We start from the raw sequence: 14,294 nt of genomic DNA, 5'->3' as shown, positions 1-14,294 counted from the left end.
AACAAGTGGATGCAATCCTGTTCCCCTCCTATTAAATATGCATGTTTAATTTGTCTCTCAGTTCATATTTCAAGAGGTGAAGGAGTTGCTGTCATGGGACTTAATTTACTAATGAAGAGGGGAAAGAGCTGAATCTCATAAGTGTAAGAACATAAGGCTGGAGTTTCTATAAAAGCCTTATTTTGCTGATTTATTTGTTGATCCACTTAAAGATACATGTCTTTCACCTTCTCCTCTGATTGGCTATATAATGCCATCCATATGCAGGTATAATGAAAATCTTTGACAGACTGCTGGCTGTTCTTAGTCTTGATGGTGATTCCCATAGATGTGGAATTAACTGGGGAAAACAATATAAACACCCCTTAAACCTCTAAAAATGTAAATGAACTGAAATTGGTGAGATACCTGTCTTTGTTAACCTGTTATGAATTTGATGGACTTGTTATTTTGGAGTGATAATTAGTGGCCATTATTTAGAAGAGAGGTTGTAGTTTTATTATTGGTCAGAGGGCCCGGTGGCGCCAGTGTCCGGCAGCCTCGCCTCTGTCAGTGCGCCCCAGGGCGGCTGTGGTTACAATGTAGCTTGCCATCACCAGTGTGTGAATGTGTGTGTGAATGGGTGAATGACTGAATGTAGTGTGAAGTGCTTTGGGGTCCTTAGGGACTAGAAAAGCGCTATACAAATGCAGGCCATTTACCATTTACCATTTATTATCAGCTAACGCTAGCACGCTCGGTTACCAAGCTCCATCCATAGGATGTAGGGGTGCAGGGTGAAGACACAGATAACTGGCAATTAGTACTAACAGACTAATAAATGTTTTTGGTCTTCAGCAGTGTGCAGTTACAGAAAGCCAAGCAGAAACCAAACCTCTACCAGTCCTTTGCTTGCTTTTATTAATGCTGTACTCGGCGTGGCTGAAGAATTGTTAAATGTTATTAGTTCTATATTTATCATTAGAATATTCACTGATAGCTGTACTACTAGCTAAGTACTAGTAAAGTACTTAAAAATGTTACCCATTTTCAGAGTTATATGGATCAATATTTCTGGTGCAGATGTTTAAAAAGGAACAAATTTTAAATACTTTACATTCTATTTAATCTCCAGTAATGCATCATATTCTACAAAATCATATGTTTGTGGTGGCTGACATGAGCTATATAGGCTATAACAGGATTAAGTTATGACTAACAAAATTATATTGAAATAAAATAACTGTTGAATAAACAATCTTGAGCAGTGTATGAAATTGTTAACTGATAAAAATCTACAAGGGGATTAAAAACAATAAAAAAATTGAACTATTCAGTCAACCAAGTGATTTCTCACAGATGTTCATTTAAAAGTGCTGGCTGAGCCTGCACCAGTTCAACTTGCATGTATTTTTCTGTCTATTTATTTAACTGGTAAAAGCAGGAGCCTTGTGTTTCCTTCCTATCATCAAAGCTTTCCTTCCTAACATGCTAAAGAAATTATTAAAGTTTCTTACATTACACATGTTGGTCAAACTGATTAGTAACAGAAAACTTATATTTTGTGATGTTAAACCAGGGGGCATTTTATTTGTTAATTCTAGCTCAGTTTCTGCAAAATGTGTAGATTGTAACTGTTCTCAGAGCAGTAAAAGCAGAGCTGTAACACACTAGTCTTCAAGATCAGACACTTGTCTATACTGTGCATGTGCAAATAACCAGAACAAACTGTCGACCGTTTAGCTTGTCCAGCTCAAGCCTTTGGTAGGACTTGGACATGCCCATGAATTCCAGTGACTACAGATTTCAGTGGAATCATAGACAAGCAGAGTTAAGTTCTCTTCCAGCTACAATAACTGCTAACTGCTGCCACAAAATGATTGAATGTAATGAGAGAATCTTTTGGAATGGAACAGTGTTTGAAACATAAAGAGAGAGAGATCACTTTCACTTTGACTTTTATTTCACTTTCAGATTTAACTGGACAAGCACTGCTTGCCTTGCTTGCCCTGACAGAACACTTCTGTTTTATCGATAGTTTCCCCATTCATAGTATCTGTAGAGTATTATTTGTATGTGTCAGAACACCTATTTACCGCATTGGCCTTAACAATTTCCAAATGGATAAGGTATAAAATCCACCTCTGTAAAGTACACAGGGGGAAAATAGACAAGTCCATGAACGTTTCTTGATCCAGGATATAAAAATATATTGCATGGCTAAAGTTGGGCATTTTACCATGAAAGTGAGTAAGTGGGGGCTGGCTCATTTTCACTAGCCTCCAGTGGCCTTTGCAGGAATGTGGTTTTAGCCACTTCCATTTTTCAAAACCAGACTTTCTGCTTGGCTGGAAGTGATTATTCTCTAAAGTCTTGGTGATGGTGGCCTGTTGCTAGCTAAACTTAAACTACTTTCTTGGCAGCATCAAACATCTGCAACTATAAATTCTATACAGCTAAACTAAACTATAAATAGCCTGCATTTGTATAGCACTTTACTCAGTCCCTAAGGACCCCAAAGCACTTTACACTACATTCAGTCATTCACACACTGGCAATGGCAAGCTACGTTGTAGCCACAGCTGCCCTGGGGCGCACTGACAGAGGCGAGGCTGCCAGACACTGGCGCCACCGGGCCCTCTGACCACCACCAGTAGGCAAACATGGGGTTAGTATCTTGCCCAAGGATATTTGGCATGCAGCCAGGAGGCAGCCTGGGATCGAACCACCGACCTTCTGATTAGTGGCTGACCTACTCTGCCACTTGAGCTACAGCCACCCATAACCTGAAATAAACTTTGTGGGAGAAAATACAACAACAACAAAAAAACAGGCTTTAAACACCATAAACCTAAACATGGGAGTATCACTGGAAATGCTCCAGTTAAAGACCCCATGTGGATCAGCCTTTTTCTTCAGAATCAACCCTTCTGTCATGAACTACTTCCTCTCCTCGCCTCTCTTTTAATCAGTCTTTCCCAGATGGAGGCTCATCAGGGCTGCCCTCCTCTTTCATATACAGTCCCTGAGAGAAAGCTTGTGCATTTCGGACCTACTCAACCAGAGACGCCCCCTCGGCCTCTCTGCAGCTGTTAGCCATTCCCAGGCTGGGAGAGAAGGTGAGCACAGATAAGAGGTCTTTATCTGGGCCCCAAAGGAAGGCAGGTTAAGTTTAAGGTGAAGGTTTGACATGGCCGCCGTCTGCTTGCGCTGGCTGTTTCCTCCCACCTCCTCCACCTCCTGATGTGAGGCTCAGGCTCAGTCCCCAATCCCCATGTCCCTGGGCTCATTCTTGATGGCCCCTACTGCTTCAGCTTTAATGAGAAAGATGAAAGAAATGCAGGCTGGGAGAATACCCAACCCTCCTCCCCTCATCTCCTTCTACCACCCCATTCACTTTGCTCCTCGTCCCATTTGTTCAGTACAACCTTGCTCTCACTGGCCCTCCAGCATTAACTCATCTAAGACTTTTTACTGGGGTGGGGGAGTTTTACTGTAATAAATCAGGAACAAGGGTAGTTTCTTTTAAAATTTCAGGTATTATTCCCTCTGATCTTACGTGCAAATTTCTTTCCAGCCTTTATTTCTCGTGCCCTGGCTCTTTGGTTCTGCTGTGGACATGTTTTAATCATAAGTCAATGGAAAAGTGGCTCTACTACTTTTTAATTTTTGGTTACAAGATCGTGTTTTGGGATTTCAGGGTTTTCTAAATGTCCCTACATTAAAAATAATCAGTATACTCTGGAATGAATATATATATATATATCGTGGCTCAGGGGGTTGGGAATCGCATCTGTAACCGGAAGGTCGCCGGTTCGATCCCTGGGCTCTCTGTCCTGGTCGTTGTGTCCTTGGGCAAGACACTTTACCCTACTTGCCTACTGGTGTTGGCCAGAGGGGCCGATGGCGCGATATGGCAGCCTCGCTTCTGTCAGTCTGCCCCAGGGCAGCTGTGGCTACAACCGTAGCTTGCCTCCACCAGTGTGTGAATGAATAGTGGCATTGTAAAGCGCTTTGGGTGCCTTGAAAAGCGCTATATAAATCCAATCCATTATTATTATATATATATATATATATATGACAGAACATGTTTTTTTTATTAAACCACTCCATTTTTCCATTTTCAAAATCAAGGATAAGATCCAAATCTAGATCAAATCATCAGAGTTCACCACAGGTGAACTCACAGCATGACCTTTACCTGAAAAGGAGCATTATCAGTGATGATCTTCATGTGACTAGCATTAAAGAAGCCAGAATAATGATGAAAAGAGTCCTCAGTCTACTGTCGACATTACTCTTTATCTCTGAGTCCAGTGTTGCACCTAAAGCACTGATTCTGAACAATGTGGCTGTGTTGACAGCACCTAAACAACAGTTCAGCCCCAGAAGGCACATAAAGATCACACCTCAAAAGATGGGTGTGTTGTCCAAAATTTAAAAAAAAAGAAAAAAAAAAATAAAGATAAAAATAAAATAATGTATGCAGTCTTTTTGCAACTGGGTCCAGTGTGTTCACCATCAGTTAGTGTAATTCAGTGCTTCCATCTTGTGGTCAGTTTAGGTATTGCAGTACCAAACAAAACTTCTCAAACAACAGCTGTACACTTTAACATTACCATTGCTGTCACCATATTAAAATGTGCAATCAGTTTCAATTTTCAGGTAAGAGAGCTTCCTTTTGCTTTATAGCATACAGAAATTTAGAACAGTCTTGAACCATCCTTCGTTTTTTGCTTCCAGGAGCCAGACGGTTTTATTCTTTAAGTGTTTGTGAGCAATAGTTCTCCAAGCTTTCTGAAAATTTATTTGTACCTTGCACTTGATCACTTTCATTCTTTGTTTGTTAAGTGACTTAACACTGTCATATAAATCATTCAAGGAAAAAAAATGCACCTAACTTAAGTGATAAAACCTTTAAACTTGTTACAATTAAAATGTTAAATTAAAAACATTAAAATGTTTAAAAGTACATGTCAGAAACAGAACTACAGGATGAAATTGTACCTAAGACACATTAGAGGCACGTATGTACACAGAGACAATAGTGCAGCATAATAAAGAGTTAATATTTCACTGTGTGTTATGAGCCCTGCATAGTACTAAAACCCAAAACACGTGGAGGATGGCGGAGTGTTTTTTATTCAGCAATGCACTTTCTCCAAGGCTAAGATACAAAGCAGCTCAGGATTGAGAAACTTTAGAGCTTCCTAAATAAATACAATGTAAATAACAAGCTGTTTAACCAAGAGAGACAGATAATTCTGCCCCAACGATCTCACAGTGTAACTTATTAAGACCAACAAAGTATCTGATTACTTCTTTTTAAGTAAGTCATTGTGACAATACTTTAACATGGTGGTCTGACCAACATTTGGAGAAATATGAAATGAAAGGGACTTCAAAGATGCAAATTAATAGAAGAAGCTGTATATGTAAACACATGGACAATAATAGAGACCACGTGCTCCTCCTAAGAAAACATAAAGTGATTGTAATTATATGAATTTACCGTTCCATATATAGGACGGAGTTTTTGGAGAATTGGAGAAACCGTCTCATTAAGGATTACTGTCTTACACGTTTTTAGACTTGTCCTGGTTGTTCATGTATTTCTGGTAAACCACTGCCAGCGTGGTGAAGACGTTTCCCATGAAGAGGACCAAGTAAGAGCAGCCGCACATGAAAACCTAGACAGCAGCAAGATAAACAAAAATAATACACACAAATAATTCTAAATACAGAAAATGTATGTCTTTTATGATTTTTGCTTAATGACCTCATTTGTAAAATAAATAAATTAAAAAAAAAAAAACTTGTGAAAGCTCTGGTGTACAAACCTGCCACTCTTTACATTCTGGGAGCTGAAACATCCTGAAGAGTGTTATGCTGTTGTAAAGCTGCCAAAACTGTAACAGAACAAATAGTTAACAGTCAAAAATGTCCTAAAACACGTTCCTGCAAGAATTTTCTAATTTAGTATCTAGTGTTTAAAAAAAGAAAAATCTAGTAAAGAGTTCACAGTATTACAGAAAAGAGAAAAGAGCCACTTACATGATAAAAGAACAAAAAGGGCAGAAGGAAGGTCAAGCCTCTCCACATCCAGGACTGGAAACCTTCTGAACACAAAGAGGGGAGAGAAGAGAGGCACTCATATAAGAGAGACGCTGAGACGATGCATGTGTGTAGGAGGACTATAGACATAGTACACAGCTGACATAAAATAAGATGTTAATATGTAAATGAGACACTGGGATTTAAAAATACTTATCATGTACAAACATGGTAGTACAGGGATCATAATATTGTTTGTGCCAAGTTAAACATTTTACACTTGAACAAGTCTAACTATAAACCAGCTGCCAACATGCCAATCAAATCACCCCTTGGTTTCTGGACTCTACACTGTGTTGGGAGTTCGCCTTGTAATCGGAAGGTTGCCGGTTCGAGCCCCGGCTCGGACAGTCTCGGTCGTTGCGTCCTTGGGCAAGACACTTCACCTACCGCCTACTAGTGTTGGCCAGAAGGGCTGATGGCGCGATATGGAAGCCTCGCTTCTGTCAGTCTGCCCCAGGGCAGCTGTGGCTACAACTGTAGCTTGCCTCCACCAGTGTGTGAATGGGTGGATGACTGGGTGTGTAAAGCGCTTTGGGGGGACTAGTAAAAGCGCTATACAAATACAGGCCATTTAGCGTTTTTAGGATCCAGAGAGGACTGTCTTTTTATGTGAGGGTACCCTGATAAGTTATCTGTTAAAGCAAGTAAACTGCATTGATAAAAAGTTAAACACTACAATGCAAAAATAAATGTAAACATAGAGAATTTCACTCGCCTAAACTGAAGCAAAACTCTTTATTTATCAGATAAAAGGCACTAAATCCATAAAGAACAAATGGTTTTTTTTGTGAAAACTTGCTTTTGAAGCCTGCCTCAAGTGGCCAGTCTGGGAACTTCAGTTTCTGGCTTAAACTTTTTAGTCAGGCAGCATAACCAACCTGGTGGTGATGCTAAAATGTAATCTCAACTGTTTTCATTGCCTCAGACATACCTTTATCATTCAGTAAATTTATTAGTAAATTACCAAATGTACCACCTGTAACACCCTGAAGTCAGATGCCAAGATCAGCAAGATAAATATATCATGCTTTATCTTGTTCTGTACCACCTTCCTCTTCGGCTTGCGTTATTTCAAAGTCATTTATGAATATAAATAACAAGCTGGTGTACTCACCCACTGTAAGGTCCATATTATGTCTCTCTCCCAGTGCTCTGAGTCTGTACAAACAGCCACTTTGGTAGTAGTACTGGAGGAACTGAATGAAACCTTTTGTTCCAAGACAAAAGGTGGAACAGATAATTATCCTACAAATCCCAGAAGCGATTATTTTTCAATTATCCATTCCTTTTAAGAGAAGTTAAGCTTGCCCAACAATGAAGTCATACATGCACTTCTCTTTCTTGTGACACAAGTGAGACGAGGACCAACCACAAACAGACTTGCTTACTTTGAATATTATCAACAGTTTACACATTTTAACCGTGTAAGAATGACATGCATGCAGGAAACACATCAGAATGAGTACATTCATGTAGCTTTTCTGATTGAGGCTTGTGCATATAGAACCCTAACTGTACAAAATTCTTTATTAAAGTGCATTCATTTCCACATTCCAGGTGCCTGATCTAATGTTTCGGTCTCTATACTAAGAGACAGATACAGCTTTTATGCACTTTTATGATGCTTCCCATGATGAGAATCGAGTCCCCACAAGATATTTAAATGACTATGGGAAAAATGTGCTTTCTATGCTTTTCTTTTTTTTCAGTTTTTGTTTGCATTTGTTGTAAATTATTGGATAATTTAGGCCTGAATGAATCCTTAAATTGAAATATGCAGTTCTGCTAGGTAGGCTCAGCTTCATTTTAAGAGTTTGCAAGCCAAAATCATCACCTGACAACTCATACTGCAAGCATGTCAATGAAACAGGGGCAGTCTCTTACTTTGGTATAAGCAGTAACTTAGAAACTGGTTCCTAAACATCTGGTAGAGTGCACCTTCAGGCCTGTCAACAAGGACATAAAAACAAAGCACACCCACATAATATGTATGTCATTTAAAACGGAAAGGATTTCGATAGCAGGGATGCAAACAGTTATTGTATTATTGAATAATTTTAAAACTGTGATAAAAGTGCAAAAACATCACTCACCAAGTGAGCATGACTCCAGACAAGAAGGTTGACACATAGTGATGGAAAACCCACCAGCCTTTGATCCTGAAACAATTTGGAAGATTGAAGGATTACAGACGGGATACCAACGAGAAAATAACATCTCATAAATAAGATAAACCAAACAAAATATATAATAGTCATTATAACTGGTCACATACAGTAGTTACAGAAAGGCTTAAGAATAAGGCTTTCTGTAGTTGACAATGCCCTGCTTTATTACAAAGCCTTTGCATATAATCTCCTATTATCATTAAAAGAAAAACAGTGGAGACAGAGGAAATAAAATGGTCACAGACCTAGAGCCGTTGCTGATGAGGATACTCTCCCGGATGGTGAGAGTGCAGTAGTACCACACCAACAGGAAGTTGAACAGGGCGTCTAGGACTCTTAAAAACAACAAACATGATGATGATTATCTTCCTTTATACATTAACATGGGACCTGTAGTGGATTTGCAGATAATTCAACATTTACTACTTGCTGCTACAAACATTTGCCAATAATGAGCGAGCTGACAACATCATCCACAAGTTTCATGAAAACCAACTCAAAAGAAACAAAACAGTAATGAGGTGTAGGAAATCATACCTGTAGCTTAACAAAAAGCGACACGTAAAAGAGAATACAAAGAGGATGACAGTGAGGACCAGTTTGAACTTCTCATATTCGTCTTTGTAGGCAAATCTGTTTCATGAAAGAATAGAAATGATTATTATTGTGGTGTTCATGTGGCCGCACTTTAAGGTTTGAAAGAAGAAGAAAATGACCCTTATACGGGACTTACTTTGACTGTTTGTTGAGGAGTGTTATATTGACATTTCCTAAAACAAGATTGAGATATAACCTAAACAGGAAGAGGCATTAGTTATCCAAAATGTCCTCAAATCTTATATAAATATGTTTTATTTTTAAAACGCAAAACTCATCCACTTTAAATTAGAGATGGACCGATCCGATACTGACGTAAATTACTGGATCGGATATCGGAGAGAAATAAAAAATGTAATCCAATCCATTAAATATCAAAAAAGCACCTCACAAAACTCGCGACACGGCGTAACTCGGCCCATAACCGTAGCACGTCGGAGCAGTGTTAGAATTTATTTAATATTAGTTTCTACACCAGGATCTTTTTCTACGCAGCTGACGACTGGTAACTGTGCAGGGGCAGATCTAGCAAAGTTTAGCCAGGGGGGCCGACAGGGCATTAACAGGGAAAAGGGGGCACAAAGACATACTTTTCTTTCTTATTCTCATTTAAAATGTCTAGCTTTAAATAAATAATTATCTGAATCTTACACCCAAAGTTTTAATCTGATGTAAAATGTATAGAAGTCCATTACTGTATGTAGTAACTGTTAAGTCTAATATACCCTAGTAAGCTATAGTACTTTTTCCTTTGGGAAGGTACCGTCTGTACAGTCTGCAATTTTGTTGAAGAAAGATGTTGAATCTATTTAATTATTCTTGAAAAATAATTTATTTCTGTGCATTTTTTTTTTTCTTCACACTGCATCAAATTAAAGTTGATTACGTCGATTAAGCATCATAAGGTGGAGGGTGGGGGGTGGTTCCCTATTTTTTTTTTGCTGGGAGTTTGCAACACTATTGGTTAGGTTGCTTAATATTTCTACTAAGTACTCTTTAAAATACCAGAATAGGGAGGATGGAGTAGGTTTAAGTTTATTAGATTGATCAGTATTGCTGAACTATGAAATATTTTGGTGCAGTGTATTTTTTGCATACAGGTATAACAGAATGGCTTTAGTGTTGTTGTTTATTTAAACTTGAGTATGAACTTATACAAAATGCAGCAAGATATTAAAAAAAACGTTTTATTGATTAAAAACCACACTATATCGGATTCATATCGGTATCGGCAGATATCCAAATTTATGATATCGGCATTGGACATAAAAAAGTGGTATCGTGCCATCTCTACTTTAAACATTTTCCTTGTTTACTTCCATTTGGACAAAGAAAATTGTAGCTATTCATCATTCTCATTTAGAATCATACCCATTCCTCTTGGGGAGAAATGCTTCCATCTCAAAGAAAGTATGTGCTCTGTCTTTGATGGAGTCCTCGATTTCTGCGATGGCATCCTCTTCCTCTGGACTTAATTTGGCTGTTGAAGAATTTGATTTGCATCTAATGGAAAAAAAAGATTTGTTAGGACAATTGTTAGGTTTCATGCATGTAGGAAGATGTTCACAGAGTCACTTTTGATTTTAGATCCAGTTTGTGGACGAGGTAGGTTGTGATTCTGTTGTGGCAGTTATAATCCATAATAATGCCCTCCTTCGGAAAATGCCTGCAATTGGTCAGATCCTCCTATTGCAGGCTAGATTTTGAGAACTCAGTGGGGGTGCAGGAGTTTAATTTCCTCCTTGGCACACATGATTATAACGTGCTGAAAGATTATCAATTTTTTGCTCAGTGATGCCAAAAATGACTACCTATCCCAGCTTTAATAGTAACACTCTCCATGTTATGAGAATGTCAAATCAAACAATGATATATCCATGAACTTAAAAAGTCTGAATTATGAACCCTTAGTATCTGAAGAAAGTATTATGTGAAGTACATTCAAATATAACTCTTACTTGACTTTTAAAGTCCTCACATTTTTTTGCATTTATACTCCCACTGACCATATCTGTCATACTAAGTTCATGTTTTTTTGTAGAGCACAAAGTCTTCCAACACCCAGCTGAAGTTTTTAAAAAAAGAAACAAAGCTTCTTTAAATGTCAATTAATACTGAACTGCAAAACTAAACATAAAAAGCTGCAGTTACTCTTTAAAAAGCATGTCTGGTAATATTGGAGAAAGTGGAAAAAAGTCCCTGAAAACAACCAGCTACTAAAAAGCCAGAATAAATTCCTACCCAATTCATTTTTTGGGCTTCTGTATCCTGAATGAGCTGATGACACAAATGCTTTTACAAAAACATCACACACACATATTTCAAGTTATCTTGTCTCATTTCTGATCAATACTTACTCTTCTAGGGACACAGTAAGCTCTTTCAGTTTCTTCCTCTGACGTGCGATAGCGTTTGAGCAGCTGTCTTGCAGTTTGGTCACGTCCTCAAGTTTCTGTTTATATAGACGATGGGTGTCCTGGGGTTAAAAAGAAAAAAAAAAAATCCAGAGGACAATATAAATATGTATGGTGTAATGCAAAAGTTTTAATTATGATGAAATCTGCAAGGTAGGAAGGGCACAAAAAGATAAAAACCAACCAAAGCTTTAACCAATCAGAATCAGAAAGACTTTATTTATCCCCAAGGGGCAATTAAAATTAACCAAAGACTCTGATGCTGTTGCATGTTTTTCTTTAATGGTTGCAATACAGGCTGCTAAATGGGTTATCATGTAATAATCATGGATTTATTGTTAATGATTCTTGGATTCTAACCCTAACCCATAGATATTTTAAATGATTACATGAGAAAATCTGTCTAGCTTCCAAAGCATTTAAATAAGTTATTGTACCTTAATTATTTAACTATATATTTGAGGTAGGTATAATCAGACATAAGTATGTTGCTTTCCAGAAAACATGTGACTGGTTATCACAGTTGGTTTGTACAAGTTTGAGACACTTTTAACTGCCATTTTTTTCTGTAAACTGATTCTGTAAAAGTTGGGCACAGGAATAATTTTTTACCCCCTTGGCTTCATATTGTGGCAAATTCCCAGAACTGAGCAATCAGAATTGCACAAGAGACAGAGAAATGGTTGTGCCCTCTTGTATATGACGGAAAGTGATGCAATTTTACGCAGAATTTACAACTGCAGACAGCAGTTACTACTTTGCATTTTACTATTCACACACACATATTGATAAAGGGCAATCTGGTATTCAGTATCCCACTCAAGGATACTTTGAAAGGAATTGATCCAACAACCTTCCAGTTAGTAGACAACCCACTGTACCACCCAAACCACAGCTGCTCTAATATGATGTTTAGATTGACATGGTAAGACAAGTTACCTAGAAAAATATTTGTGTATTGTGCTACATTTACTAGCATAAACAGACCTACTCAAAAAACTCTGTCTCAATGTATTAATCTTAGCAAAGACACACTGAATATATAAAATCTATTTTATGTGTTTGCATCATTGTCTTGCAGTTAAAATGCTCGCCTTTTTAAAATGTAAAATTTCCAGTTACACCAAAATTCACATTCAGTATATTGCTCCAACAATTGTGTTTTTAAATGTAGTTTTTCTTACCTTGATGCTTGTTTAGGACCTGAACACTTCCTTTGACAAGTGACATACGCATTTCAGTGCCTGCCATTTAGTTATATATTAACACCACACCTATAAACGACAACTAACCAGGCCTATATCAACATATGTGCACTGTAACGGATCTAAGCTCTCAACGATAACAACAAACCAACACCCATAGCCCCGAGGTTCTTCCTTTAACAGTGTGACAGCTGTCACGGTGGAGGAAAAAAAAAGAGGCTGTTGTCCTCGCAGGAATTAAGCTTAAGTTTCAATGGCATTTTCTGCATCTCTTGGCTGTCACAAGACAGTTATCTTGAGCTGCTGAGGGCGAGCCCCTCATTCTGTAGCCTGTGCGTTTCCCCCACCTACCCCCGACTGTTAGCTTACCCGGGCAGGGGTAACTAGGGGTGGACACACCATTTAGTTAAAATACCTGAATCTGTTGGTAGTCCTTCTCTAAATCCTCCCATTCGCGTAAGCACTCAGATAAACCACCTGGACTGAACAACATTTTTCCCTCTGGCATCAGGAAACCTCGCGGAGTTGGTCAATAATCACACTCGAGTGAGCAACAGTTGTACCACCCAACAGAATCAAAGCTTAACAGATAAACAGGCGCTACTTCCTGCAAGCACCTTCACAATAAAGGTGTTGAAGTATTTTAACGTTCCCAGTTCAAAACGGATGGATAATAAAATACGTAAATTGGCATTAGTTAAACATAATTACAAATGTGATGTAACTAATTGCGGTTTAATATTTTATTAATTTATGTTTTAGTTTCCAATGAATAAGTGATTTATGGGGTACTTTCAATGAGTTTTTGTTACTGACACCGATGGTCCAAAAAAACAAAACAAAAACCCACCCCCCCCCCCAATAAATAAAAATAAATAAATAAATAAAAACAGAAGGTAGAAGGACACACATTATGTAAACACAGTAATTATAGTGTGTGTGTGTCTGTGTGTTTGTCTGATTTTGGCTTAAACCACCATTATTTGTAAGTCTATTATTTTAACATGAATTTGTTTTAATTTAATTTAACTTCATTTGTAATTTCATTTACTTATTTCATTGCTGCTCTGTTATGAACATAATGTATTCGAATGGTGGCTTACAGAATAATTTCATATATATCTTTTTTTCCAAATATTATAGATAGCAGTAATCCTATAAAGTCCAAATATATTACTTTGTTCACTCCAAAACCACTTTACACTAACAACAGTACTATTTAATTTCAAGGATTAAAAATGTATGCTTTTATTTTTTTTAAATGTCCCATCCGGTTAATCATAGGCTTGTAACTAGTTACCCCAATCAGATGTCAGGCTGGCATTTCGGTTTCCCCTATCAGCCAATCAGCTCTAGCATCTTTAGAGGCGCTTTGTCACATCAAGAAATAGTGCCCTGAGTTATATCTTTCAGGCAATACAACAGCTTTTAATCCATCCAAACTAACCAAGCTAATAAGCCGGGTTTGCCACATTACCCTAAACTGTCATCTAATCCTAGCCATGCTAGAAACTACAGAAACACAGATAATTAGGATATATGTTGCTACTCAGTTGGGATTTTACAGAGAAGGCATTCTCTCACCAGAAAGGTAAAATCTAGGGTTATAAATTGCCCACCACTTGGCCTGTGGCCTGTATTTTTAGAGGTGACGTTGTGCAACTGTGCAAATAGGGGAAAGTGTTAACGTCAATAATGTAAGCGCCTCTGGCAGGGCCATTTAAGAACCTAAATCAACAAAACCTTTGTCAATACAAACCAGGTCCTTTAAATTCTGCAAAATACAAAAAAAGCAAAAAATAAAAAAAAGAAGA

General features: G+C 37.9%; 1 protein-coding gene across 2 annotated transcripts; it reads right to left on the bottom strand.

Moving 5' to 3' along the window:
- Positions 1 to 5,103: 5,103 nt before the first annotated feature.
- tmem120a (transmembrane protein 120A) lies at positions 5,104 to 13,076 on the bottom strand. 2 transcript variants are annotated; one of them, XM_040032406.1, is made up of 12 exons: positions 12,896 to 13,076; positions 11,219 to 11,337; positions 10,233 to 10,364; positions 8,998 to 9,057; positions 8,802 to 8,897; positions 8,510 to 8,599; positions 8,190 to 8,255; positions 7,981 to 8,042; positions 7,211 to 7,303; positions 6,034 to 6,098; positions 5,820 to 5,888; positions 5,104 to 5,669 (listed from the first exon to the last, which is right to left on the bottom strand). In XM_040032406.1, exons 1-12 carry the CDS (start codon positions 12,986 to 12,988, stop codon positions 5,556 to 5,558), a joined length of 1,059 nt encoding a protein of 352 aa, XP_039888340.1. In that variant the 5' UTR covers positions 12,989 to 13,076; the 3' UTR covers positions 5,104 to 5,555. The 2 variants fall into 2 exon arrangements, with proteins under 2 accessions (XP_039888340.1, XP_039888341.1); XM_040032407.1 differs by having other exon boundaries at positions 6,034 to 6,095.
- Between the last annotated feature and the right edge of the window lie 1,218 nt (positions 13,077 to 14,294).

Source organism: Simochromis diagramma, unplaced genomic scaffold (assembly GCF_900408965.1).
Source record: "Simochromis diagramma unplaced genomic scaffold, fSimDia1.1 OVJJ01000216.1, whole genome shotgun sequence".
Lineage (NCBI taxonomy): Eukaryota > Metazoa > Chordata > Actinopteri > Cichliformes > Cichlidae > Simochromis > Simochromis diagramma.
The sequence above is the reverse complement of the archived record's forward strand: the minus strand, read 5'-3'. Positions and strand labels throughout refer to the sequence as shown.